Source organism: Microcaecilia unicolor, chromosome 4 (assembly GCF_901765095.1).
Source record: "Microcaecilia unicolor chromosome 4, aMicUni1.1, whole genome shotgun sequence".
In the NCBI taxonomy this organism is placed as follows: domain Eukaryota; kingdom Metazoa; phylum Chordata; class Amphibia; order Gymnophiona; family Siphonopidae; genus Microcaecilia; species Microcaecilia unicolor.
In genome coordinates, this window is record NC_044034.1 from 331359612 (window position 1) to 331384944 (window position 25333).

General features: G+C 44.7%; 1 protein-coding gene across 2 annotated transcripts in view; it reads left to right on the top strand.

Moving 5' to 3' along the window:
- DMTN (dematin actin binding protein) overlaps positions 1 to 25333 on the top strand; it is a 94183-nt gene that overhangs the window by 65458 nt on the left and 3392 nt on the right. For both annotated transcript variants that reach the window (XM_030201986.1, XM_030201987.1), the window contains exons 12-16: positions 12109 to 12173; positions 12960 to 13008; positions 20766 to 20773; positions 21006 to 21074; positions 21863 to 21943. In XM_030201986.1, coding sequence (XP_030057846.1) covers positions 12109 to 12173; positions 12960 to 13008; positions 20766 to 20773; positions 21006 to 21074; positions 21863 to 21943 — 272 coding nt within the window. The remainder of the gene's footprint in view (positions 1 to 12108; positions 12174 to 12959; positions 13009 to 20765; positions 20774 to 21005; positions 21075 to 21862; positions 21944 to 25333) is intronic.

Below are 25333 nucleotides of genomic sequence, written 5' to 3' on the forward strand. Positions count from 1 at the left end.
TTCCAGAGTCATCGTCCTTCCCTCCCTTCGAGTTCCAAGCCCCCTCCCTCCCTCTGAATTTTAAAAGTCATCTCTTGACTTACCTCGTCGGGGACAGGTTACGGCGGCCGACAGCAGTGCTAAAATGCGTGCAGGCTTGGCCCTTTTCTCTCTCTCTGAGCTCTGGTCCCACCCTCATTTCCTGTTTCCACAAGGGCGGGACCAGAGCTCAGAGAGAGAGAAGGGCCGAGCCTGCATGCATTTTAGTGCTGCTGCCGGCTGCCGTAACCCATCCCTGATGAGGTAAGTCAAGAGATGACTTTTAAAATTCGGAGGGAGGGAGGGGGCCTGGAACTCGAAGGAAGGGAGGGAGGGACGACGAGTCTGGAACTTGGAGGGAGGGAGGGAGAGGGGAGAGGGATTCCTGTGGAACTGGGAGGGGGGACCCTGGAACTCGGGGGGAGGGAGGACGGACCCTGGAACTCGGGGGGAGGACCCTGGAACTCGGGGGGGGGGGGGAGAGGGAGGGCCCTGGAACTCAGAGGGAGGGAGGGCCTTGGAACACAGAGGGAGGGAGGGGGCCTGGAACTCGGAGGGGGGATGAGGGAGGGGGGACAGGGGAGGAGGAGGAGGAGGGGGAATGGCACTTTGCGATAAATAATTAGATTTTGGGTTGCTGTTTGGGCACTCGGTCTCTGAAAGGTTCGCCATTACTGGTCTAGAATGTGAAATTTGTTTTGTAACTCTGAATAAATTGTTCTGGTTATTATTATTGTGATCCGCATGGAACTGCAGAGGTTTTTGTGGAATATAAGACCAAAATGTAATGTAATATAATTGATTAGCGCAGTTACATTGAGTCATGCCAGCTAATTAGTACATGGTTGTGCATGAGACCTTTCTGACTACTAAATAGGTTTCTGTAAGGGCTCACCTGCAAATGGCCACAAGCTAATTTGGAAATTAGCACTTGGCCATTAATAGGAAAAATGAAAATGCGGCCGTTTTACAGTCATGCTAAAATTGGCCTCAGTACGTGGGGAAACCTATGCCCTAATCACACACAGGCCACCTTATAGTGCAGCTTAGTAAAAGGGTCCCTCTATTTATTAACTAGTTTCCATAGCGTAAAACCCTTTTCCCCATAGTTTTAAACTTGAACTTTCTGCCAGATTTAGAAACTTAACTATCACAGCCCACAGCATTAACAGATAGCCTCTAGAAAGCACAGCACAGTCCTCTTTCCCACCTACCCTCCCCAACTCCCACCCACCCCTAGTACATCTCTTCATTTATATTCTTAATTTATAGTCAATTATTCTAATTAAGATATCAAGATGGAAATTTTCATTACACAGTTTTAATTACATTTCATTACTTGCTGAGAAGCAAATACTTTAAAAATCGCACAATATACCATATAATCTTCAGGCTCTTTATATTAGTCCATTACCTCTAGTACCTTAAGAAGTTTTAATTAATTAAGATGCAAACAGCAGTCCAGCAGCAAGAGGGTTGCTATCGAGTCTTTTGCATTGAGTGTCATATGTTATTTATTTATTTATTTATTTATTCATGTATTTATTATTACATTTATATCCCACATTTTCCCACTGATTGCAGGCTCAAAGTGGCTTACATAGATCTGTAGTAAGGCTACAGTGCAAGAAAAAACAATTATACAAATTGAGAATAAGATAGGAAATAACAATTAAACAGCAATAGGCAAGAGATAATAACAGGTAATTAGTGTCCTGTACTGTAATGTATGATTATCTCCCAGTTGGTGAGAGGTTATAAGTGTGTGCTTGATGCAAAGAGCTCCTAGTTCTCAGAGAATGAGTCTGTTCTCTTGAGACTAGAGTAGCAGACTTGGAGGAGCTCAGGGAGACAGGTATATAGAGGAGGCCAACAGGAAAATTGTACAAAAGTCCCACCTCTGGTCTGGCAGCCCCTGTGCTGCCTCGGAGGAGGGATATTTCCTAAAAGGAGAGCATCATCCTGGTGATATAGAAAGTAATCCTGTAGCCAGGACATGCCCACTAGGGGATGGAATATCCTCTCGCACCAAGGATGTGTCTCCAAGGGCTTCTGCCCAGGAGGGAAGGGTTAGGACAGCTGTTGTAGTTGGTGAGTCAATCATTAGTCATTAGGCATGTAGATAGCTGGATGGCTGATGGATATGAGGATCACTTGGTCACTTGCCTGCCTGGTGTGAAGATTGTGGACTTCACATGACACCAAGGATTTTAAATAGTGTTGGGGAGCAGCCAGCTGCCTTGGTACATGTGGGTACCAATGATGTAGAAAAATGTGGGAGGGAGGTTCTGGAAGCCAAATTTTGGAGCTTAGGTAGAAAGCTGAAATCTAGATCCTCCAGGGTAGCATTTTTAGAAATGCTCCTCGTTCCACATGCAGGACCCAAGAGGCAAGAAGCTCCAAAGTCTCAATGCGTGGTTGAGACGATGGTGCAGAGGTGAGGGATTTAGTTTTGTTAGGAACTGGGCAACTTTGTGGGAAATGGGGAGCTTATTCCAAAAGGATGGACTACATCTTAACCAAGATGGAGCCAGGCTGCTGGCACTAACATTTAAAAAGGAGATAGATCAGTTTTTAAACTAAAATGGTGGGGTGGGGGAGGAGCCACAGTTGCTCAGGATTGCATGGTTCAGTATGGAGTATCCTTGAAGGATAGTATTGAAACAGGACATTTAGAGAATCCCAATAGAGAGGTTTCAACAATGGTGAAAGGAAGCCAGGAGAGAGCAAAGTAAAGGATTCAAATTATCCCCATCAATTTCTTTTTATTTTTTCAATATTTTTATTGGGAAATTTTTAACATAAACATCAATAAGGCATTTTGCATAGCTATGTATACAACATCATAACCCTCAACCCTCCCTTCCCCCCTCTATTCCCACCCCCTCCCTTAATACGCGGGATAAGATGCACATGGCCACTGGTAGCCCAAGTCCAGTATTCATTTAAATGGGATCCAAAAAGCATAGACACCACTTATAACATCGGGACCACCAGCCGTGGGGCGTCTAAGTCAATCCCCGATCGGGATCTCCACTCTCTATATTTGTCCCAGAGTTTATAAAATTGAATCACCTGTCCATTTCATAGCTGTAAGTTTTGACATCTGATATAAATAGTCCATTTTATGAACCACCTTTAACACTGGCAGCGCATGTGGACTTTTCCATGATGAAGCCAGAGTTATCTTGCCCGCTACCAGGAAAGTCGAGGCTAGGCGATGCAAGGCTGGTGGGAACCCTGGAGGGCGGAAATGCAGTAGACAATGATCTGCAGTGGCCAGGTAGTCTTTTCCCAGCAGTTGGCTGAGCTGCTGAAGCAATTCCGCCCAATAGTTTTTTATTTTTGGACAGGACCACCAGATATGAAACATATCTCCTACTGTCTAACATCCCCTCCAACAATGGCCCGAAGTTTGTTTAAGCATTTTTGCTATTCGGTCAGGTGTGTAATACCAACGATAAAAGATCTTGTAACCATTCTCTATCAAGGAGCTACTTATAGATTACTCTTAACATATAGCAAAAAGCTCGCTCCCAGCTTTGCATATCATGACTGATCCCCGTGTCACTCTCCCATCGCTGTGTGTATTTCAAGATTGGTACCCTATAGGATAATAACACTGCATAGATTCGAGAGACACATCCCCTGACACTCCCCCACCTTTTGCCCACTCCAAATCTGTCTCTTCCAACTGTAGCTCCTCTCTTGCTTTGCAAAAAATATAGTCCCTTATCTGGCTATAGCGAAACAGGTGGTGAGACGGGAGGCCAAACTCCCCCCGCAGTTCTTCAAAGGACAAAAGTGCCCCCTCCTCCCACAACTGTCCCAGTTGTCTCAGGTCCCTCTGCTCCCAGGCCTTATACACCGTGTCATTTTCCCCCCACGAAAAGCCAGGGGCGCCTCTATAGACATTTTGTGAAAATATTGCCTGTTGGGGTAAAATTTGTGGCGTATGTCGCACCATGTTCGGAGGGGGAAGTGAACCGCCAGGGGGGCAAGTGTAGCCAGGCCTGTATTCGTGAACTAGGTACCCATAGAATTGAAGCCAATTGCGTGAAACCCAACCATTGTTGTTCTATTTGGAGCCAAGGTTTATTGCCATCATTGGTCCACCCCACCAATAAACGCAGCTGTGCTGCCTGAAAATACAGTGGAAAATTTGGAACTCCCATTCCCACTTTCCTTTTAGATTGGTAGAGCACCTCAGCTCACACCCGCGGAGGCTTGTGCTTCCAAATAAATTCAAATGCCTTTTGTTTTAACTGGTGAAAAAAGCTTTTAGGGATCAGCAGTGGCAGTGCTAGAAACAGATATAAGATTTTTGCAAGTATCATCATTTTTATGGCTTGTATTCTATCTATCCATGAAAGCTCCAGCCCTTCCCAACAATCTAACTCCTGGAATAGTTCCCGCAGTTTAGAGGGAAAGGTTGCCCAAACAAGCCCTGTAATGTGGGTGTCAAATTGACTCCCAGATAGCGAAGGGAGTGTTTGGTCCATCTAAAAGGGAAACGTTGTTGTAAACTCAGGGTCATCTCAGGAGACAAGTTTAAACCCATGATTTCCGACTTGGCCATATTGATCTGAAAGCCTGATATAGACCCAAATTGTTGAAGACTGCATCACCACCTGTACAGACCTCTGGGGGTTGGTCAATGCCAATAGGATATCATCTGCGAATAGCATGATCTTATGTTCTCCTGGCCCTATGTGAATGCCCTGTATGTCCGTTTGTGCTCTAATTACTTGGGCCAATGGTTCAATAGTGAAAGCAAATAGCAGCGGGGACAGGGCACATCCCTGGCGTGTCCCCCTCCCCAACTTAAAGGCATTTGACTGCGCCCCATTGATAATTAAAGAGGTCAACGGTTGATCATATAGGCGCTGTAGCCATGTTATGAAACGGCATGCTAGCCCCATATTTTTCAATACCTAAAACATGTAGGGGCAATGGACCCGATAGAACGCCTTCTCTGCATCCACAGAAAGCATTAATGTAGGCTGGTGTGTGGTATTTACCTCATGTATCAGATGAATGGCCCATCTGATATTGTCAAATGTTTGCCAACCCTCTATAAAACCTGTCTGGTCCACATGTACCAGGTCAGGCATTAATTAATCTTTGTAGGCGCTTGGCCAAAATCTAGGTGAATATTTTATAGTCAGAGTCGAGCAATGAGATCGGGCGGTATGATCCACACAGCGATGGATCTTTTCTGGGTTTTAAAAGGACAATAATATTTGCCAGTTGCCATGAGCGAGGCAATTCTGTCTGCATTTCTAGAGAGTTAAGAACCCGAGTCAGCAGTGGTGTCAAGAGCTTCCCAAAGCATTTGTAAAATTTGTTCGTAAAGCCATCCAGCCCTGGGGCTTTTCCATTGGGCAAGTCTTGAATAGCCCAGGTCACCTCTTCTATAGTGATAGGCAAAGACAACACTACGCTTTGGGATGGGGAGATCTTGGGGAGTTCTATTGTATCTAAGTACTCCTGTATCTCATGGGCCCCCAGTGCTATATCGTCTTGGTATAAATGTTTATAAAAGTTTAGAAAGGCTAGGCTAATGCCTTCGATGCTGGTTAAACGTTGATATGCCCTTTCTTCTATTGCATGTATATAGTTTTGCGTATTGCATTTTTTTCAATTTATATGCTAGCAACTTTTGTTGGGCCCGTTGAAGGTTTTCCACCACTTCCACCAGTTGCAGCTCTCTAAACTCCATTTGTATCTGATGGATATGAGAGATTAAGCAAGGTGGGGTTGTCGTCTGTGCTATCTGTGTTTGTAGACATTCAAGTTCTGCGTGCAACTGTTGTGACTGGGCTACTTTCTGTCATTGAATATGTGTTTGCAGTGATATGATCTGTCCCCAGATTACTGCCTTAAGGCTTTCCCGCAACACCCCATCCCCGACCTCCCCGTTATCATTGATCGTTATGTATTCCTTTATGTCTTTTTCTAATCGCGACACTATATTTGGATCTGCCAATAAGCTATCATCCAATCGCCGCTGTGCAGGTGAAGGTCTTGTGATGTTACAAATTATCTTTATGGTAAGAGGGGCATGGTCCGACCAGGTTCTAGAATGTATCTGCGCAGTGTACTCTCTGTACAAGGGCAGGTCCCCCCAGCCAGAGGTCTATCCAGGAGTGGGAGTCATATACCGCTGAGTAGAATGTATAGCTGCGGGACAAAGGGTTAAAATGCCTCCAGAGGTCAAGCAATTGCCAGGTACCCATAAATCTGTGTAGTTTAGCACAGCCTGATCGGGCATAATGGACTCTTGCAGCCGAATTATGCAGGAGTGGGTGCAGAGTTAGGTTAAAGTCTCCCCCCACTAGTAATGTACCCTCAATATGGCGGGAGAGGGTCACTGACAGCTCATCAAAAAAGGAACCTTGGCTTTCATTGGAAGCATATATATTTAATAGGGATAGAGTCTCTGCCCCTACTCGCACCACATATCGACCACCCCGGTCCCGCAGAACCTGCCTCATCTGCTATGGGTGTTTATGTGATAGTGCTATCATCACCCCCTTTTTCTTTTTATCAGTTTGGCTACATGCGAAGTAGAGGTCTTTAAATTGGCCACGGTGGCATACCCGTTCATAATGTGGTAGCAAATGGGTCTCTTGGACAAAAACCACATCCGCCCCTAGGCGGAGCGCTTCTTTGAACAAGAGCTGTCTCTTCACTGGCGAGTTTAGTCCCTTGGCATTAAGAGTGAGTAAAGTCAAAGTGTCCATGTTATGTATGCAAGTGTTCTAATTTATCTCTAGTCTCATAATCCCACTTTCTCCCAACTTCAGTAGGCCATGTGCTCTCTAAAAGTACTTCTAACATTGACTTATCCCTCCTTAACCCTCCCCCTCCCCTCAACCTAACTTCACCCTCCATAGTAAGGTAGGGTGTTTCCAGAGGATGTGAACCGACCCCAAGCCCTAAAGCCGATGAAGCAATAGCTAAACATAAACTGACACAACTATATAAATTAACCATAAAGCTTGTGAACCATATGCAGCAGAACTTGAGCCTAACAGCAGTTTGAATTTATCACACTTGAACATTCCCCCTCCCTCCGTTTCTAAACATTCACTAGCATTTTGCAATCTTACAAACTTGAAGAGCATGTAGTGCTAGTCTTCTGTCAGGGTAGCCTCGACCATCTTTGTCTCTACATTCTGCAAACTATGAAACTGCAGCTGATTCTGTCCTCCTCATGGCAGAATCAGATTTTTGGTGTTGCAGGCGTCCTTTGCCCGAGGCCACCCTTTGCCATCATGGTTTTTCCGAGCGGGGTGCCCCCACCTTCTGCGTTGTAGATGCTAATTTGTTCATATCCTTATCAGGGAATATCATGGCTGCCTCCGATGCTCTGCGGATCTGGTGAAGCTTGCCATCCTTATAGAAGCATAATGCAAACGGGTGACTCCATTTGTATTGAATATTTTGAGATCGAAGAAATTGTGTTAGCGGCCTGAGCTCCGCCCGTCGTCTCAGAGTAGAGAGGGCCAAATCTTGAAAGACCTCAATGTGGTAGGTGTCCCATTTGAAATCCGGAGACGCTCGCAAGGCATGCATTTTTTTCTTTTATTTTAAAGTCAGCAAAACATGCAATCAAATCGCGTGGTTGGTTGTTTCTGGGCGCTCCCAGAGATCGGTGAGCCCGATCTATATGAATCTTGGCAGGGTCTTTGTCTATTTGTATCTCCTTTAAAAGTGCGCTTGCCATTTGCTGCACCACCAATTCGCAGTTCGCATAGAGTGGGGTATCCGTCAAACTGCGGAATCTTATGGCATCAGCTCCGGTTTTCCAGATCTTCTATTTTATCCCAGAGCTGTTGGAATGTCTGTCTATCTTCTGTGGCCTGTACGTTTAGGGTTTGCAGCATATCCATCTGCTCCTCCAAACGCTCCTCAGTCTCCGCCACATGTTGCCCAAGCGCACTAATTTCCCCGCAGAGATCAGCTCCCAGCGTATTCAGTATACTGCGAACTACCTTCAAATCGTTCTTTATCTCTCTCATCCATGCTCTGATCTCTTGAAGGGTTCGCTCACTTTTTCCAGCAGTTCCTCTGTTGTAGAGTGGCAGGGAACACCGCGAGGCATGTTGCAGCTGTTCTAGGTCTGGTGCTAGGTCCTCCGGGGCGCTTTTGTTAACTTGCGTGGCCAGCGATGCCGGTGCGGCTGGGCCTGAGTATGCGAACCCCGCCAAACATTGCACCGCCGCTTGTGAGGCCATAAGGAATCAGTCCCGGGATTTATTCTGGGATTGATGATGTCAAAAGGGTCTGATTATCGCTGAAATAGCCGCTATGGTGCTCAGTTTTTGCTTTGGTTCGATCGCAGCTCTGCACTTCAGCTGCCATTTCTCCCGGTGACGTCACTTCCTCCCCCATCCCCATCAATTTCTAAGCAGCTTGTAGATGCAAGGAAAAAACACAAACTGAAGTGTCTCTACACAAATGTTAGAAGCCTAAAAAATAAGATGGGAGAATTAGAATATATAGCACTAAATGAAGAGGTAGATATAATAGGCATCTCAGAGACCTGGTGGAAGGAGGACAATCAATAGGAGCCTGTGTTATCAGGGTACAAATTATATCACAATGATAAACTGGATCAAATTGGAAGGGGGTTGCGCTATATGTTAAAGAGGGAAATGAATCAAACAAAATAAACATTCTACAGCTCCTCCCTCCTGCCTCGGGCCTGCCCAGAACAAAATGGTGATGCCCAGGCCCTGCCCAGTACATTATGGGATGCACTAGGCAGGGCTAAACACCATATAAGGAGTTTATTCCCTGGGTGCTGCCATTTTGTTCCATGGAGGCCGAAGGCAGGAGGGAGGAGCCATTGCTCCTGCTTTCCTGCCTCCACCTTGTTATAAAGGTACAGGGAGGGGTGGGGGTGTGGGTCGGGTGCAGGAGGGAGGGGTTTGTGCCTGCGCAAGGGAAGGGGTTTAGTCCAGTGGACCACCTGGAAACATTTTTAAAAAAGGTTCCGGGATCACAGTGGGGGGGGGGGGGGGGGGGTTGTGGTTCACTGGACCACCAGGGAAAGTTTTAAAAAACATTGGGGGGGCCAGGGTCCACTTGACCAGCACGGAAATAACAAGATGCCGGGGGGATATTGTGGTCCATTGGACCACCAAGGAATATATATTTTTTTAATTTGGGGGGGGGGGGAGGTGCCAGGAGGTGAGAGGTAGGAAGCACATGCAGGTAACCTTTATAGCTTCCTGCTTGTGCTTCTCTCCTCTCCAACAGCTCCAGGGCAGCCATAAAATTTGCTCATAAAATTAGGGCTGCTCTGGAGCTGTGCATCCCCTGGAATACACATTAAATTACGAATGAGCTCATTAGAATACATTTGCATGGGGTTCTCGGTGGCTGCTAGTGGCACACCTTAGAGCCATGGAAAACCCCTTTGTACATTACTAGCTACGTAAACATTTGCTTTAGACTAGCTAGAACTAGTCTAAAGCAAACATTAATAGCAAGATAAGCTTTGTGCATCTGGCCCTTAGATAGGTTTCTTTGGGGAGGAATGTCTCCAAATAGGTTATTTTTATATACACCATCAAAGTAATGAACTTCATTTCTAAGCCAGGATATGTGGGATCTCAGTCTCTCAAATTTACTGCTAACGCTCACTGAAGTACTTAAATCGTGCCAAAGAGAGCTTCCTTCTGGAGTTCTTACGTTTATAGGCAACTTATCAAGGTGTGTTTCAAAATTAACTTTAATCAGGCCTGTGGCACCCAAAACAATGGGAAATATTGATTGGAATGGTGATGTCTCATCTGATCATAACCTTTTCATTCTCTATAATTCTCTTAGGGGGTCTTTCTTATAGAATCTACAGATGTACCAATTTTTCAATGCTTGTTGTAAACTATCACATCTGTAATCTACAGTCCAGAGCTGCAATTATCAATCACTCATTCTTAGGTTTCAGTTCATCTCTCTTAACCATTCATGTATGCAATTTTGATCAACAAATGGTTCCTGGATTAACATTTTGTATTTCCTGCTGTACTTATGCAATTGATACTTGTTTTTTCTCATTTGCTGAATTAATTCTTTGAGTTTTGTTTTTTTTTTCTGTTCCATTGCATATTCTATTACTTCCTTTGCTTTTGGTACCAGTGGATTCTCATTCATTCCTTCTACTTGTCAGAATGCTTGTCAAAGTTTAATGATGAATGGATTCTAAGCATTTACTTTCATATTTCAACACATTTTGTGTATTTGGATCTGATAACACTATTAAGTAAGCCTAGAGGCCTATGATAGTAGCTTAATAGGTACAATTTATTTGTATAAGAGCCATTCCTTCTTGGGCTTGAGGAATGAATGTAAAGTCTTGGCAAACACTGTTTCTTATTAAAGCCCTTGTGGGCACAGAGGAGTCTTCTTGTTCATATATTCAGTTTTTCAAGGTCTTTAAGAGGTCAGGCTACAATCCCAAGGGTGTATGAGTGTGGAAGAATTACCAGCTGATTACTGGTAATCATGATGTTAATGCACTCTTCAATATCAATTTTAGTATCCTATAATATTCTTTATTGATCTTTTCTCTCAGTGATTTATGCTCGATTGTTGCTCCTTCCTCCACTCCTAGATATTTATATACGCCTTCCTGTTCAAGTTCCGTTATCTCACAATCATCAGTCAGAGGCATGTTTTCAGTAATGCTCAACTTTCCTTTGTCTATGGATGGATCCCAGACATGATGCTGCAGTCTCTAAGGCCCTGATTTTTGCTTCAGTCTGCATCAGTCAGTTTGTGGGTACCAGAGGGCTGATGAGCCTCTTGATAAGGATGTAGGGGTTCTTCTAGGTAGAATATGAGTCTCTCACCAGAAGATAGTGGCAGGATAGAGGTCTTGCCTCTACTGAATTCCTATTCTAAGTGCTTAAGTTTGGGACTTCAGATGGGAAGAGTCTCCACCTTGGGCAAAAGAGTCCTGAGAGCTGTCATGGCTTCCGCACCCAGTCTAGATGGAGCTTGGATATATCCCATTTGTGTGGACTGGTCTGGCATGGACAATAAAGAAGGTTAAATTTAAGCTTACCTGCTAATTTCCTTTCCTTTAGAACTGCCAGACCAATCTTGAACCCACCCAGGGAAACCACAGCTGCTGAGAATTCACAGACTGACAAATTCAGAAAATGAACAGCGAGTGCTTTGCTGTCCATCTGAAGCTTTTAGGGGCTAATCTTACCCTTGGTTTCAGGTATTATCTCTGGGTTGCCGATGAATGTGAGAGGTTTTGACTGCCTCAAGTTTGGTTGACAAAACTGGAGAGGCAGAAGATCTGTGATGCAAGCATAGCAAAACAAACATCAGACCAACAAATGTAGAAAATAGTAGCAAGAAATTTTATTCTACCAGAAATACTGGTTCTTAGCTTTGACGTAGGTATACTGAAGACTGGAAGGCAGCACCAGGCTCCCATAAGAGGAATGATGAAGTCAGCACTGAGGTTTTATTTTTCCTTTGGCTCCATCTGCTGGCAGAGGAGCATAAGCCACTTACTGAATTAGTCTGGCAATTTACAGGTAAATTTAAATTCACCTTCTCCGTTTCCAACAACTTCTCCCCACAGCCAGCACTTCTTCAACATTTCCTACTGTCAGCTAGAGAAGGACATGGGGATACAAGCCTGGAGGATATGGAAAACTAGTTAGCATAGCTGGGTTTAAAAAAGGTTTGGATAAATTCCTGGCCATAATCTGTTATTAAGGTAGACATGAGAAAATCCATTGCTTATCCCTAGGGGAAAATAACATGGAATATAGCTACTCTTTGGGATCTGCCAGCTACTTATAACCTGGGACTGGCCACTGTTGGGAAAAGAACACTGGACTTAAAAGACCTTTGATTTGATCCAGTGTAGCAGTTTTTGTGTTTCTGTTCCCTATACTTCCCCCCTCCTCCACCCTCCAGTTCCTCCCACCCACTGCCAGCATTAGCTAATTATGCCCTAATAGCTGCTGACTGGAACTTCTGAATCATTGTTCGTGATGGATTTTCTCTCTCTCTCTCTCAACCTATATACTCTGCTGTGTCATTGTTTTCCAGATCTGCACTCAGGAACATCCAATTCCTCCACTCTTCCCGCCTACGGGAGAAGCAGTCTCACCAGGGTAAGGCTAACCAGGTGTACTGAAATGAAAAAATACAGAGTGCTTTAAAGAACACTGCATACACACTGCCTTCTATTCAGACTGTGGTAATAATTAAAAAAAAAAAAGACAGCATATCACCCAGTCCTAATCTGCAGAATCTTACACTTGGAATTTCTCCCAGCAGTTCCCTGGAATTCCTGAAAGGGGCCACTGGAAACAGGCTAGGTATAACTTCCCATAGAGTAGGATCTGATTTGTTCTTGTAACTCACCTTGAGCTACTACTGAAAAAGGTGTGAGCAAAATCTAAATAACTAATAATAATAATGTATAACTGATGTTACTGTTACATCATAGCTGTTACTTATCAGATCTAGAGAGGAGGCGAGAGGAGGGCTTTGTGAGGTCATTTGTAACTAGTTTCCTTGCATGGCTACCCTTGAAGGTTTGGGAATTGCAGGGAAGAGATTTAAAAAAGGTTTTAAAATAATGTTTACAGTAAAAAGATCTCATTGGTGCACATTTGGAATAAAGCCTGGGCAGTATCTAGGAGCACCGAATGGGGTGAATGTTGCTGTCTTATAGTTCCCACGTAAGCCAGAGATAATGGAGCTGGGCAAGGAACAGAAAGGACTGTGCAGAGCCCTGATCTACAGACAGCTTTTTTTTTCTTAGTGGAAATATAATCTTCCCAGCATGCATCTGTGCAAACCCTCAAATAATATTTCTCAGCATGTATGACAGTAGGGCTCGTGGTACCATGGTGGAGTGAGGATGGCATAAACGATGTGATCTTGCCTTGCAGCTGCAATCAGCAGAGTTCACCCCTCCAAACAGTGGGGCAGGAAGCCAAGGTAAGAGTGATTCTAAATTAAATTATCTGCTCACTAAAAATATCCATAGTTTACCTTAGGGCTGTAATCCCCCACCCCATCCATTGACCCCTTTCTGGATCTCAGCTGTTCATTCACTTCCTACTGTATCTCAGCCATGTAAGATATTCCTGTATTCATTCATCATCACCTGTACTGCAGCACTGTAGCACATCCCCACATCAATTCACCCCCTCTTGAATCTCAGGGGCAGTTTTGTGCACACCATGACAGGAATGAACCTCATTCCTAAACCAGGGCATGTGGAATATAATCTCAGTATCTCAAATTTACTTCTACCGTTCGCCGTAGTGCTTGTGTTGGGCCAAAGAGAGCTTCTTTCTGGAGTTCATAAGATGTAATGTTTATAGGCAACGTATACAGGTGTGCTTGGAAGTTCTTTTTAATCAAGGCTGTGGCACCCAAAACGATGGGAAATATTTCTGTGTCTTTCTGCCACATCTTCTTAGTCTCAGACTGCATTTCTTGATACTTGAGATTTTCCCTCTCTCCATGCGATTCACTGAGTAATCGCTTGGGACTGACACCTCTATAATTAATGCCATTCCAGTATTTTTCTCTTTTACTACTATATCTAGTTTTCTGGCATCCAGCTTTTCATCAGTCAGGATGGGGATATCCCAGGTGATCATAGCGTCTTTGTTTTCCACAATTCTCTTAGAGTCATGATCCCAAAGCTTTTCAGGCACACTGATGCTGTAATGCTTACAGCAGTGGTTCTCCAACTTTCTCAGGTCATGGCGCCCCTAAACTACACATTTCATCTCAAGTCTCCCCCCCCTCGCCCTGCCCCACCCCTACTCTCACCTCCAACAGCATTGACTCCTACCTTTGCTGGCAGGGATGCCCAAACCCCACAAGCTGAAGAGGTCCACTGCCCAAGATCCAAGCTCCATGCTGCTTGCGCAAGCAAATCGGTAACATGTTTCAGCCACCAACACCTGCATTTCCATGCATTCACTCCTTCTTTCCCCCTTCCATCTGGCTGCTCTCCTTCTCTCTCTCTCCCTTCCATCCCTCCCTCTTTCACCACTTTCATCCAGCCTCTGCCCTACTCCCCCTTCCATCCAGCCTCTTCCCTCCCTCCCTCTCTTCCCCTTTCATCCAAGCTCTGCCCTCCCATTCCTCCCTCACCACTTTCATCCAGCATCTACCCTATCTCCCCCTTCTATCCAGTCTCTGCCCTCCTTCTCTCCCCCTTTCATCCAACATCTGCCCTCCTCTCTCCCTTCCTTCCACCCTCCCTCTCTCAAAACATTCATCCAGCCTCTACCCTCTCTCCTCCTTCCTTCTAGCCTATGTCCTCCTTCTCCCCCACTTTCATGTAGCCTCTTCCCTCCCTCATGCTTCCTCTTCTATCCAGCCTAAGCCCCCTCTCTGATTCTCCCCCCAATCCAGCGTCTGTCCCTGCTCCCCCTAAACACCCATCCCTACCACTGTTGCTGCTGCTTTTCTAGATGAGCAGCAGCAGTGACAAAACAAGCTGCAGCCATGCAGAACCAGACTCTCCACACATGCAGCTGCTGGCTGTGCCCCAGATCAGGAAGTGATGTTCAAAGGGGCAGGATTGTCAGCTGCATATATAAAGAGTCTGGGCCATATGGCTGCGGCTTGTTTTGCTGCTGCTGCTGCTCATTTAAAGAAGCAGCGGCAGAGATAGGTGTGTGTGGGGGAGGGGAGCAGGGACAGAGAGGAGGCAGATGTTGAATTGGGGGGGAGCAGTAGCGGTTTGTGTGGCAGTGGGAGGGAGGTCAGGATTTGCCGCAGCACCCCTAAGAGTTTGCTGCAGCCAGGGGCAGACTGACCATTGAAACAACATGGCAGTGCCCGAGGGCCCACAGCAGTAGGGGGCCCACTCACCCCTAGCTTTCATCTAAATTAATCACTTTTGATAGGTGGTTAGGGGCCCATGACCCTTATTGCCCGAGGGCCCAGATCACTGTCAGTACACCCATGGCACACAGTTTGGGAACTGCTGTCTTACAGAGTTTCCAATGAATGAGACGTGCCACCTTGTTGTCTCAGCCCTGGACACATCCTGAGAATGATTGGGCAGCCGCTCACAGTCTGAGCAGTGATTGAAGAGCAGGAAGGACTCTGAGAGAAAAGCAGCAGGTTTCCCTATTGACAGGGAAAATATAGGGAACCAAACAGAAAAGCACTCTTACCTGAAATCTGCACACTCTTGGTCCTGGGAGAAGCCAGATAATATGAGCAGACAGAAGCAAGGAGGAGGTGCAGGAAGAGTCAAGACATGAGAAGCTATGCAGGCAGCAGCCTGCCTTAGTAGCCCAGAGAAACTTAAGTGTAACTGTAAAGCCTTGGTTTCCCACAGGTGGCTGGAGGGGTTAATTAGATTTTCCAGCACTTGCAGGAAAGGGCTCCCTGTATACACTGCTGCCCCTATATCAAGAGCAGAAGTATAGCGAATTTTTGGCAGAGGGAGCAGACCTTTTGTAAAACAGGCATCATTTCATTCAAAATTGTTTTGAGGGAGTGGCTACTTCCTTGAGAAAGGGAGAGAAAGAGGGAAAAAGCCTTCAGTGAGAGGAAGGGAAAAAAGGCAGATGCAAATCCTTGGGCTAAGGAAGTCTCAGAAGAAAGGGAAAGGAGAAGAGAGCTGAGGTGCTCCTTCTGGGGATGAGAGGAAAAGGCTGAGTAAACCTGCTGACCAGGCGAGAACTGAGATACTTCTTCAACCACAGGTAGGGCTTAGTAACTATAGCTGGGTTGCAGGATTTTCCTCCTTAAAGAAATGTTACAGACGGTTAGTCTCTTGGGAGGTGGGCAAGTTAAAGGAGGGAATGGAGAGGCTTAGAGGGCGTTAGAGCCTTCAGGGAGCTGAGCTGGTGGTCTTGGGATAAAGAAAACTGGGATAGGAAGGAATTCCCTGAGCCAGAAGTAAGGAAAAGAGAAACTGGGGCAAAAAGGATAGGGAAAGTTGAGTTACTTTAAGGAGGAAGCTGAAGAAGGAAAGCCCTAAAATGTTTTTTCTTGCTGAAACCAAACCTAGAAGGCAAGCTGGGAGGAAAAGATTTAGCAAAGGTTTGGTTTACCAATACAGAAGAGTAATTGCCTTATGAAATTTAAAGAAGGAAGAAATTCTGCTAGCTTGTGTTAAATGTTTTACTTGTTGACTGTAATGAACCCAGAAAAGAAATAAGGGAAAAATATATTAAGGCAATGTCTAGTAAACGCAGACCTGTGCCTTCTTTGGGATGCTGCAGTTAATTAAACTAATGAATGGGAAGGAGGGAGGAGTTCTGTGGATTCACTAGTACCAAGAGGAGGGTTTCTGAATGCCAAGAAGATTTGATTGACAGAAGATGGTGTCAAGTGACAAGGCTGAAGCTTACACCCAAGTATAATTGCTTCCTTATGCAGCTGCCATCTTGATACACTCAAAATATAGTTCTTCTTTGCAGGGTGGCAAGCTCCGCCTACTAGCTTCAGGCTTGATAATGGGCCAAGCAGGCGCCCTCTGTCTTCTGTCAATTAAACCTCCTTGGTGAATGCAGAAAGTTGTTTCTCTAGGGAATGCTGCAGTGTAATGGTGAAAGGGAGAGGGTAGATATAATTCTTCCTTAGTATTGTGAGTCTCCTTTGGAGAGACAGCATGTGTAAGCAGGGCTGAAAATCTGGCACAGGAGTTTGAAGCTGGAAAACTATAAATTGCAATTGTCCACACCTTGGAAGTGGGCGTGACTCTTGGTAATGTTTGTAAGTTGTTGTAATGAAATGTTTCTCATTGTTGTAAAGCAGAATATTAATCTTTAATTCTTTATAATGCCTGCAGCCTGTGAAATTTAACAGTAACCCCAGGGAAGTGAGCTTTATTTTATTCTTTTGCATATAAGGAAGCTTGAAAGATGTGGTGTTCAAAAACCTAATGCTATGGCACAATAAAGAGCTTCAGTAACAATCTGGGAGTTATTGGTTTATTTGCAGGTAGATTGCTTTGAAGGGTAAGGGCTGATTGGTACCTAGGAGGGGATTAGACTGGTTGAAGGGAATAGCAGAGAATAGATAAGATTCCCTCTAGTCTGAGGATAATTCCAGGCCAGGTATTCCAAAGGCCAGCAACCATCATACGCCACCAAGTTCAGACCCTTGGGAGTGACAGTCCTCCTATTCATTCATCCCCTTCTTGTATTTCAGTGCTGTAACACATCCTTGTATCCATTCACTCCTCTCCTTTATCTCAGCCCTGTAACTCCCTGTCATTCATTCATTCCATTCTGTCTCAGCCTGATAAGGTGCCCCATATCCATTCACCCCTTTCTGTATCTCAACGCTCTAACATAACCCTGTATCCATTCATCTCTCTCACATAACTCAGGGCTTTAACTTATTCCCCTATTTATTTGCCCCCTGCCTTCTACTTCAGCCCTGTAAGATATCGCTATATTGATTCTTCCTTCTCATGTAACTCAAGGCTGCAACTCATCCCATCCTCCATCTCAGCACCATAACATATTCCACCTTATATAGGGTGCTAATGCTGAATTTGTCCCCCTTCCCATGCTGCCAATATAATTTCTTTATCCCTTCCCCTCCTCCCCTAAAAGTAGGCAGGCAAACCTGTGATCTCAGTCCTTGATGCAGCAAGTGGTGCATCAGAATACTAAGCTAACTTGACCTCACAGCGTTCTAATGATTGCACTAAAAAAATCTTATATACCTGATGCAGTAAAGTAATGGCATGCAAATTACAGCGGCATTAAAAAGTATGCACAGTCAGAAAATACAGTTCAAACTGCTGCAGTAGTATGCAGTCATTTGCTGCTTCATGAGTAAAATGTCTCCCTTCCTGTCACTACTCTGACCTGAGCCTTGAAATTAGTCCAATAAATATGCTTATTATTTTTCATGTTTTTGTTTTATTTATGAACTTTTAATTTAGTGAGTGGAATATGCTAGTGCATGAAATTTACATCTGTTGTCTTTATATTTTATACAGTACAGGGGGACATGCATCATTGTTTCTATTTCTCCGGTATTGCACTGTATGAAGCGTCTGGCTTCTTGGGGTTTCAGTTTAATTTTTGGCTACATATTTCTATTTTTCATTTGTGATTACTTATTCTATACAGATATTCCTATGGGTGTCTCTAGTATTAGTGCGCGATAACGCTAGCACACCTTAGTAAACAGGGCCCCAAACCTTTAAAAAAACCTACTAAGTTCACTTCATTTTTCTTTATTTTTTGTGGATCACAACATACCCAAAGGAATTCAGTGTGATTTACAAAGTAGAAAAGAGACTGGGACACTCCAGGAATTACAATCAGTTAAAAATTACAATACCCCCTCCCCCCAAATATATCTCCTCTTCAAAATTTACCCATTATATATTTTTCAAAAAGATATGTTTTTACAGTCTTACAAAACATCTTGTAGCAATGGATATAATGAATTTGAGCCGGAATAGAATTCCACCATTTTGCTGTCAAATATGGTTAAAGAAAAAACTTTTTAAAGTCAGGGCATGTTCTTTCACTCCTGAGATAACACACCGTGAAGTTCTCAAAGCACTGCTTAAAAAAGCCTATTAAGAAGGTCACACAAACCTTTTGCTGGTACAAGTACGTCTGTTCTGCTTCTCTCACAAGGAAAGACTGTCCCTTTTGTTTCTCAGAGAAAAGCAGACAGCTAATCACACACATTAAAAAAAAGAAATTAGCAACCTGTGTTTGAAAAAATACATTTTAAAAATAAGGGTTAGAAAAAATAAACTGCACATGCTCCTCCCAGACTGTAGGGAGCGGTGTCTGACAAGTGATGTAACGATTGATGTCACTTCCCATCACATGACCCATCGAAGCTGGTGGCTAATAGTGTGAAACAGGCAGTGCCATGGGGGCATCCCAAGGAGGTTTAATGACAGGAGCCAGCATGATCCTATCTAGCCCATTATCTGGGCTGAAGGCAGTGAGCAGGGCTTGCCACCATGAGGTTTATTTATTTTTTTATTTGGATTTTGCGCACACCTTTTTCAGCAGTAGCTCAAGGTGAGTTACACTCAGGTACACTAGGTAGGTCCCTGTCCCATGAGGGCTCAAAATCTAAGGACCCTGTTTACTAAGGTGCGCTAGTGTTTTTAGCGAGCTTTAAAAATTAGCATGCACTAACGCTAGAGACACCCATAGGAATATATGGGTGTGTCTATCGTTGGCACATGCTAAAAAGTGCACATACAGTGTGGCTTAGTAAACAGGGCACTAAGTTTGTACCTGAGGAAATGGAGGGTTAAGTGACTTGCCCAAGGTCACAAGAAGTAGCAGTGGAATTTGAACTAGCCACCTCTGGCTGTCAAAACCAGTGCTCTAACCACTAGGCCACTCTTACGCTTTATATTATTAAACCACCTGGGTTTAGCATTCTAAGGGAGGGGGGAAGTAAGGGGAGTTGAGAGGGGGGTTTGGGGATTTTTCAAGGGGTATCTGTAGGGGTGAGGATTATATTCACAAATGTTTTTGCCAGTGCTTCAAAGCTTGCTTTGTTATTTGCAGTGCTGTATTGTGGATTTCAGTGCTGTACTACATGCCTTTATTTTGTTCTTTTTAAATAGAAATAGCTTTATTGTCATCATAAGAAAAAAATAAAGGCATATAACACAGCACTGAAATCTACAATACAGCACTGCAAATAACAAAGAAAACTCTGGAGCACTGACAAATACATTTTGAATATTTATTTTTTAAATGTTTTATTTGCTGCATTTGTATCCCACATTTTCCCACCTCTTTGCAGGCTCAATGTGGCTTACATTATGCCGCAATGGCAATCGCCATTAACGGAATGAGAAGAACAGAGTATTATTACAATTAAGGTACATAAGATATCAAGAAAATTAGAAGTAAAGAATTAATTCATATCAGATATGTAAGATCTAGGATAGAGTATAACGTTCAATAATAATAATGTGATTAAAGTAAGCAAATTAAAGAATATAACACTCACACCCTCCCTTCGCAGACCCCTCAAAAACTGGCCAACCCTCCAGCTCCCCTTACATCTCCTCCCACTCCCCTCCTAACAGAGGATGCAAAACCTAGGAGGTTTAATAAAACCTCACAAGTTTGCTATTGTTTTCAATAGCGATAGCAATTGTTTTGTTGTTGCCAATATGGTGGTGATGGGGGGTGGTGGGGGAAACAGCTTCAACCTTTTGATGTCATGTGGACTCCTGTCATTAAACCTCCTTGGGGCATCCACTACTCACTGCCATGTTGAAAAAGGGGCATGACCTGGGCATAGTTATGACATCACTTCTTGTTATGTCACCATAATGGGGTGGAGGTTGGGGTGGGGCTATGAAAATGATCAGGGTTTGGGGTGGGGTTATGTAAATAAGGTGGGGTCAGGGGTGGGAGTGGAGCATGTCACATCTGGTGCCATCATCAAGAGGGGTGAGGCAGGGAGTAGATGTGGCTTAAGTGGATCCTTGATTTGTATTGGCTACCGCCAGAAATTGGTGTGACCACCTGTCAAAATATGCTAATTAGCTTTGACAAATAGTATGTAAGATATGATGCTCTCCTGTATTTCAGCCCTGTAACATGAACCTGTATTTACTCATCCCCATCCTGTGACACACACTTGCATTCCATTCCCCCTCTCCTGCATCAGAGTATGACTAATGAGGGGGAAAGGCGGGAGTGTTACCTTGGATGTGGTATTTCAGCTCCTGTTCTTTTTGTTTTCTCTTTTTGCAGCACTCCAGGTAAGAGTTGTGAATGGGCACAGCACTGGATGTGAAGGTCAGGCCTCTTGTCTTCTCTTTTGTACACATGTTATCTATGGTTTAATGTCTGAACTTTTCAGCATCCTTGTAACACAGATGCTAGAAATGGCATTGATTGAAATTTGTGGTATCCATAAGAGAATGAGCTTGGACTGATGGCCTCTTGTACCTTAGGATTATTCTTGGTTCTTATTCTTTCTTTGTTTTACAGAATGGTGGTGGTGGTCAGAGGTCACGAATGGACAGAGGAACTTCACTACCCAGTATGCTAGAGCAAAAGGTAATGCCTGGTCCAAGGAGTGAGGTTTCTTGTATAACGCTTCCAAGCAGGGGCGTAGATTTGGCCCTGGACCCTCCCTACCGACGGCCTTCGCAACCCCCCTCCCGCCGCCAACGTGCTGTTGCCTACCTTTGCTGGCGGGGGACCCCAACCCCCGCCAGCCAAAGCCATCTTCCTTCGTTGTTTGATTCTTCTTTCTGAGTCTGACTCTGATGTCCTGCACGTACACAACGTGCAGGTCTGACGTCCTGCACGTTGTGTATGTGCGGACGTCAGAGTCAGACTCAGAAAGAAGAAACAATGAAGGAAGACGGCTTCGGCTGGCGGGGGTTGGGGTCCCCCGCCAACAAAGGTAGGCGACAGCAGGTGGAGGGTTGGCGGCGGGTGAGACGGCCGGCGGGCGGGCCACGGAGGTGGTTCTTGCGGCAATGGCAGTGGGGGGCGGCGGCAATGGCAGCGGGGGGCGGCGGCAAGGGCAGCGGTGGGAGGGTCGCCGGGGGGGGGGGCTAAAATGTGCCCCCTCACCTCGGCTCTGCACCCCAGATACGCCCCTGCTTCCAAGGCTAATATACACCAGGGTACGTGAAAAGGAAATGCAGTAACCTGAAATATGCTGGGTACTGGTAGTGTTACAGGGAGAGAGCTGGGCATGTACTGGGTATTGGCAGTGTAACAGGGTAGGGGGCTGGGCATGTGCTGTGTACTGGTAGTGTTACAGGGAGGGAAGTGCATAAACAAGTTAAGTGAGCCTTTAAACACTAATCTTGTAAGCTTTATGTCCATTTCAGATTTATCCATATGAAATGCTGATGGTTACCAACAGAGGGCGCATAAAGCTGCCACCTGGTGTTGACAGGACACGACTGGAGGTGAGAAGTGAATGCACACATCGCTGGGAAATGAGGGCCAAAGAAACGGGATGACAAAAGAAAGGGGCACATAGAGGATGAAGGGGAAAGGAAACAATGAGTGATAAAAGGAATAAGTAAGAACCTTTAGGGGTCCTTTTACAAAGGTGTGCTGAAAAATGGACTACGGTAGTGTAGGCGCGTGATATGGGCGGGCGCAGAATTTTATTTTTCATCGCACCTACAAAAAATGCCTTTTTAAAACTTTTTGCCGAAAATGGAGGTGCAGCAAAATGCGCATCCATTTTGGGTCTGAGACCTTACTGCAAACCATTGACCTAGTGGTAAGGTCTCACACGGTAACCAAGCGGTAATGGTCTACGCGCATCAGAAAATAAAAAATATTTTTCAGACGTGAATTGCGGACGCGCACCAAAATTGAAATTACCGCAAGGGACACACGGTAACCAGGTGGTAACTCCAATTTGGCATGCATTGGGCATGCGTAGGCGCCTATGAGGCTTAGTAAACGGGCCCCTTAGTCTCCTGACACAAGGTCTGCTACTAACCGCTGTGTCTGAAGTTGCGCCTGTTATCTTTTCCCCTCCTAAGTTGCCATTGGAAAGTCTGCAGACCGAACATATGTGCAAGTGAGTGCATATGTAAGTGTAAAGCATGTTCATGTATGCAAATGTAAGTAGAAAGAATGAGGGCAGTATTCTAAACAATTTAAATGATTAACTTCAGAGTTAGCTGAATAAATTGTTTATGCTGAATTATCTGGGGACAGCTGCAGTTTAAGCTTTGTTTAGAAGGAAAAGGGCCAAAAGTGATCCGGATAAGGCTATGTAAACCGCTTTGAATGTAGTTGCAAGAAAAAAACCTCAGAAAGGCGGTATATCAAGTCCCATTTCCCTTTCCAGGTAACTTTCTGTTTAAGTGCATGTAAATAACAGTCCTAACTTAAATGAATACCTTATGTCTTTAGGACTGCCTTAAACTGATAATGTGGCATAAAGATAAGCAGATAAGTCATCCATTTATCATTATGTGATGGCCACCCCTTCGCCGCCACCCCCTCCCATCGCCCCACTGAGTATTAACCTCTAACCCCGTCATTCTATAATCTTAGCACTGAGCAGCAGGGGCATATCTGCGTGGGGCCACAGGGGCCTGGGCCCCCGCAGATTTCGCCCTGGCCCCCCTCCCCGCTGTCAACCCTCCCCCGCTGCTTACTTTTGCTGGCGGGGGGCCCCAACCCCCGCCAGCCGAGGTCCGACCCGCAGTCTTCATATTTTGTCTTCCTCCGACTCCTCCGTGGCCATGCTGTAAGTAACGCTGCTGATTCGTTGAATCTAGTTCGGAGTCTGACGTTGCAGCACATTGTACGCGCGTACAACGTGCTGCGACGTCAGACTCCGAACTGGATTCAACGAATCAGCAGTGTTACTCAGTGCTGAGCAGGAACTGTCTTTTCTTCATGTTCAATTGTGAAGCGCTGCGTACGACTGGTAGCGCTGTAGAAATGATTTGTAGTAGTAAATGTAAACGCTGTCACTGAGCTAAGATTATACAGCAGCATTTTTCAACCATTGTGCCACTGTAGGTCCATAAGTGTGCTGCGGTAGTTGAGGGTCAAAGTTTTCTTGCCTCTAGCGGTCGGCGGCAGTGAGCAGTGATTCATACAGCCTGCTTGCGTCAACCCAGAGCCTTCTCTCTGATGTAACTTCCTGCTTCTGCCTAGGTGGGAAGCGTCAGAGAGAAGGCTTCGGGGTTGGCATGAGCAGGCTGTATGAGTTGCTGCTCTCTGCCGCAGACCACTAGAAACAATAAAACTTTTAAAAAGGTATATGAAGGGGGTGGGGGGTGGTCAAGAGAGATAAGGGGAGATACCTGGTCGCTGGCTGGAGAGGGATGGGAGGAAGAGATGCTGGACTATTTGTGAGAGTGGGGGGGGGGGGAAGATAAAAGCTGGATTATTTGTGAGGGTGGTGGGAAAAGAAGGTAAATACTGGATTATTTGTGAGGGTGGGGAGGAGAGAAGGTAAATGCTGGACTATTTGTGGAGGAGGAGGGAGAAGGGTGTGGGTGTGTGGAAGAAAGTAAAATGCCGGACCATGTAAGAGGGGTGTGCCTTGACAATTTTAGCACTGCGTAGGTGTGCCATGAGAAGAAAAAGATTAAAAATCTCTGCTATACAGTATCACACTTAAGCATGTGGAAGTGCTGGTTGGATGCTAAGCAGTATTCTGCAAGCTTTGAGCGCAACTGCAAGGGGGCATGTAATATAAGTATCAAATTCTGAGACTCAGTTTGGAGTTATATTAGGAATTGGACACAGAGCAGTTGGCAGAAATCCCCAGAATTCTGTTTACTGGGCTATTCTCCAGAGGGAGACTCTGGATGTAATGTGCACTTTACCATTAGAAGGCAAAGATGACCATTGTTAGATCCTAGAAAGATGCTGTAGGACCCTCAATTTTATTTATTCATTTTATTTATTGGGATTTATTAACTGCCTTTATGAAGTGATTCACCCAATTGCTAAATGGAAAGCAATTTGTGGAGAAATCTAACTACATGAAAAAAAAATTACTGCCTCCCTGTGAGGACACCAAATCGGATACAACAACAAATGGACACCTGTAGTCGAGCAATAGAGGGGCATCCACTTAGGAAATTGTCCAGCTGCCATTGCTTATTAATGTAATATTACCAAGTGTCCCAAACATCCAAAACTTCATCACAAATTTCTTATAACTGCAATGAGATAATTCGTTTTTTTTTTTATTTTTATGGGGATCATCAGATCTAACTGCAGCTCACACCATATGAACAATCATGTTCTTTCTTCTCCGAGAAAAATGGTTGTGGTGCAAAACTTCATAAGATCACCCTTATCTGCTAATTTTCTATTTCCTTCTTTTCTTATTTTACATCTCTCAATATACCATAGCTGTGCAATGTACCAGCATTTTTTAAATATAAGAAACGTGCATTCTAGCACAGACTTATCTTCGTAAGGTGGCAGCTTTTAACTGCAGGAGAACCTCCACCTACGTGGCCAGGTTTCGCAATAAGCTTCCTCAAGGAAGAGGCTCTCATAACATGATTCATATACTCCCGCATATTGAGAAAATGGCCATTTTCTCCATATGCGGGAGTATATGATTCATGTTATGAGGGCGGCCATTTTCTCCATATGCGGGAGTATATGAATCATGTTATGAGGGCGGCCATTTTCTCCATATGCGGGAGTATATGAATCATGTTATTAGGGCGGCCATTTTCTCCATATACGGGAGTTTATGAATCATGTTATGAGGGCGGCCATTTTCTCCATATGCGGGAGTATATGAATCATGTTATGAGAGCCTCTTCCTTGAGGAAGCTTATTGCGAAACCTGGCCA